Source organism: Rhagoletis zephyria, unplaced genomic scaffold (genome assembly GCF_001687245.7).
Source record: "Rhagoletis zephyria isolate East Lansing unplaced genomic scaffold, Rhagoletis_zephyria_1.1 Rzeph_scaffold_44915, whole genome shotgun sequence".
In the NCBI taxonomy this organism is placed as follows: Eukaryota; Metazoa; Arthropoda; class Insecta; order Diptera; family Tephritidae; genus Rhagoletis; species Rhagoletis zephyria.
In genome coordinates this window covers 1-2,419 of record NW_016201970.1, presented here as the reverse complement: position 1 = coordinate 2,419, position 2,419 = coordinate 1, and the positions used below count along the sequence as shown (strand labels likewise).

At 38.8% G+C, this 2,419-nt stretch overlaps 1 protein-coding gene across 1 annotated transcript; it reads right to left on the bottom strand.

The window, feature by feature from the left end:
- Positions 1-948: 948 nt before the first annotated feature.
- Positions 949-1,951, bottom strand: LOC108355367 (zinc finger protein 2-like; the record flags this gene model as incomplete). The annotated part of the gene is made up of 2 exons (XM_017606529.1): positions 1,061-1,951; positions 949-1,000 (listed from the first exon to the last, which is right to left on the bottom strand). Coding segments are annotated over exons 1-2 (372 nt in total), but the record flags the coding sequence as incomplete, so codon positions are not given.
- Positions 1,952-2,419: the final 468 nt, after the last annotated feature.

The window sequence follows — 2,419 nt, the reverse complement described above, 5'->3', positions numbered from 1 at the left end:
AGCCGCTACAACAACAACAACAACAACCAGTTAGAACTCCCATCACTAGTGAGAAGTGTTCCTGGCTTAAAGCATAAACAGACGGCAGTGTTGATCAGGATCAACTCGGAATTAACTGCTACGCTGGAGTCTGTTTAAGCATTTAGACTGAAGCGGTTCCTGGACCGCCCTCGGTTTACACATGGTCAAAAGGACTTTGCCACCTTGCATGCCAAGAACTTCGCCCAACGCCCGCTGAGCTGATCAAATTCCCACGGTCCAGCTCCTCGACCGTGCATTTTCCAGTGATTTCACTGTAACCCGGAACCCAGAGCCAAGAGCCTACCACTAGTTGCAGCACAACATTTAATAACCTAGCACCAATTACACCGATAAGCGATGGTATAGTATTCATCAATGATCAACTGGCTGTTATAGAAGAAATTAAAGAGGCTCCGAACAAGGTCAATGGTACTTACCTGGTTGTGTTCAACGATCGTGTGAAAATCAATGGTACGATATTTTCAATGAAAATTCAGGGGGGCCTGAAGCTGCAATTTAAAGGGCTTCCGCAGCATACTGAGAAACGGAGTGGTTTTTACCTCCATCATGTACGTAAATTAGCAAACCCTTCTACACATCAATAATCTGCTACGAACAGTTGTACAAGGCCGCATTGCAGGCTAGAAAATGATTGGAAGTTTCGTTTTTAGACTCACATAAAACAAACACCCAGGCAGCCGAAATAACTTGTTTAACACTTAAACAACGAACCGTTTAATTTATATGTATAAGCAGTTGACTGTAAACGATCCAAAGAATGTATCCACTTTAACTTTTAGGAATTCAAATTTTTTATAACTTATTACTCTCAAAGTATTCCGGATGTGCTTTCTTCGCTGTTTCTATGTCGTCGACGGCCTTAACGTATGGAGTTCGGCCAGTATTTACTTTGAACATTACATATAATTCGTCTGCTGTCATAGTTTTGTCGTGCTTGCGTTGCATATGTGTAATAAAACTGTTAAAAAGATTATTTTATTAATCGAATAGGTTTTCAAAGATTTTTTAAAAAACTTACTATTCACGCTTCACGCTTCCATAATTGCAAATATTGCATTTATATGGCATTAAGCCAGTATGTTCAAATGAATGTTTTCTTAACGATGTGCCAGTTTTGAACTCTTTGCCGCATACATTACATATTCGCTTAATATTAGCATGTTTTTGCAAATGGTATGTGAGACGGACTTTAATTCTGAATCGACGATCACATAAATGGCAGGCATATGGTAATTCGCCTGTATGAACTCGCATATGTACCTTAAGTTCACTTTTATCGACAAATGTCTTATCACATACAGTGCATGGAACTTTGCGTTCCTTCGAATGTAATAACATGTGGCGCTTAAGTTGAGGTTTGCTCTTATATGAATCACCACATATGTCGCAATGAAAATTTCGCTCGTTACTGTGTACAGTGTCGATATGTTTTCTTATATAATCCGCATCGAATTTCTTCTGACAAATTGGACATTCCTTAAGTTGAGCTTTTATATTTAGATGCTGTTTTCTTTCGTGCGTTTCCAACGCAAGATACGTAGATAACACACGCGCTTAAAAATTATTAAAAAGATATTATAACACAAGTACATATTTTTATACGCATATTGAGGTGGTGTCAAACAGATGCGATACTAACGGTGCGATACGATATCGTATTTGATGCGATAACGTTAAAAAGCAAAGGCCCGCAAACATGTGCGATATTATTTACACTGCGGTGCTTCATATTTCTTATGGCAATCTTTTATATTCCGAATACTTCAAATCAGGACTTCTGGAGCAAAGGAGCAAAGAATTTTAGCTGGAGGGGAGCTGGAACAAGTCTCCGATAGCAACTCCGCTTTCACATACAAGTCGTACGTGCGCAGCTAATGAACTGTTCCCAGCAAAAAATGGTGTAAGCAGTTGTAAGAAATAAGCGATACGCTAGCAGCGCTGCTTGCAGCGTTTCTATACTCCATCTGATGCCTTATTATAAGGGATTATGTAAGCCTTATTTTATTTGACCTATAAGACTTAAGGTCTGATTATGCATACTTCGCACAACTTCGCATAAACTTTTAACTGTAATTTCGGAATTATTTTGTATGTATTCCATAACCCAAATTAGCAGAACTTGGCGATCTGTTGAGTTTAGATTTTGCTTCACATTTTATTAAGATACATTTTCATTGCACTGGTACAAATGGTTGTGCGAAATTATGCGAATANAGAGCGAACCTCATGAACCGACGACATCAACGCAGCGAAATGTGGTGTTAATTCAAATTCAACATTTGAAAGCACATTTACACATATGGCTGTAGATCATAGATGGGCACACCAATAGTCTCATTTTGTCATGGTATTCGTGAATCGCGCTGAGTAACAGTTG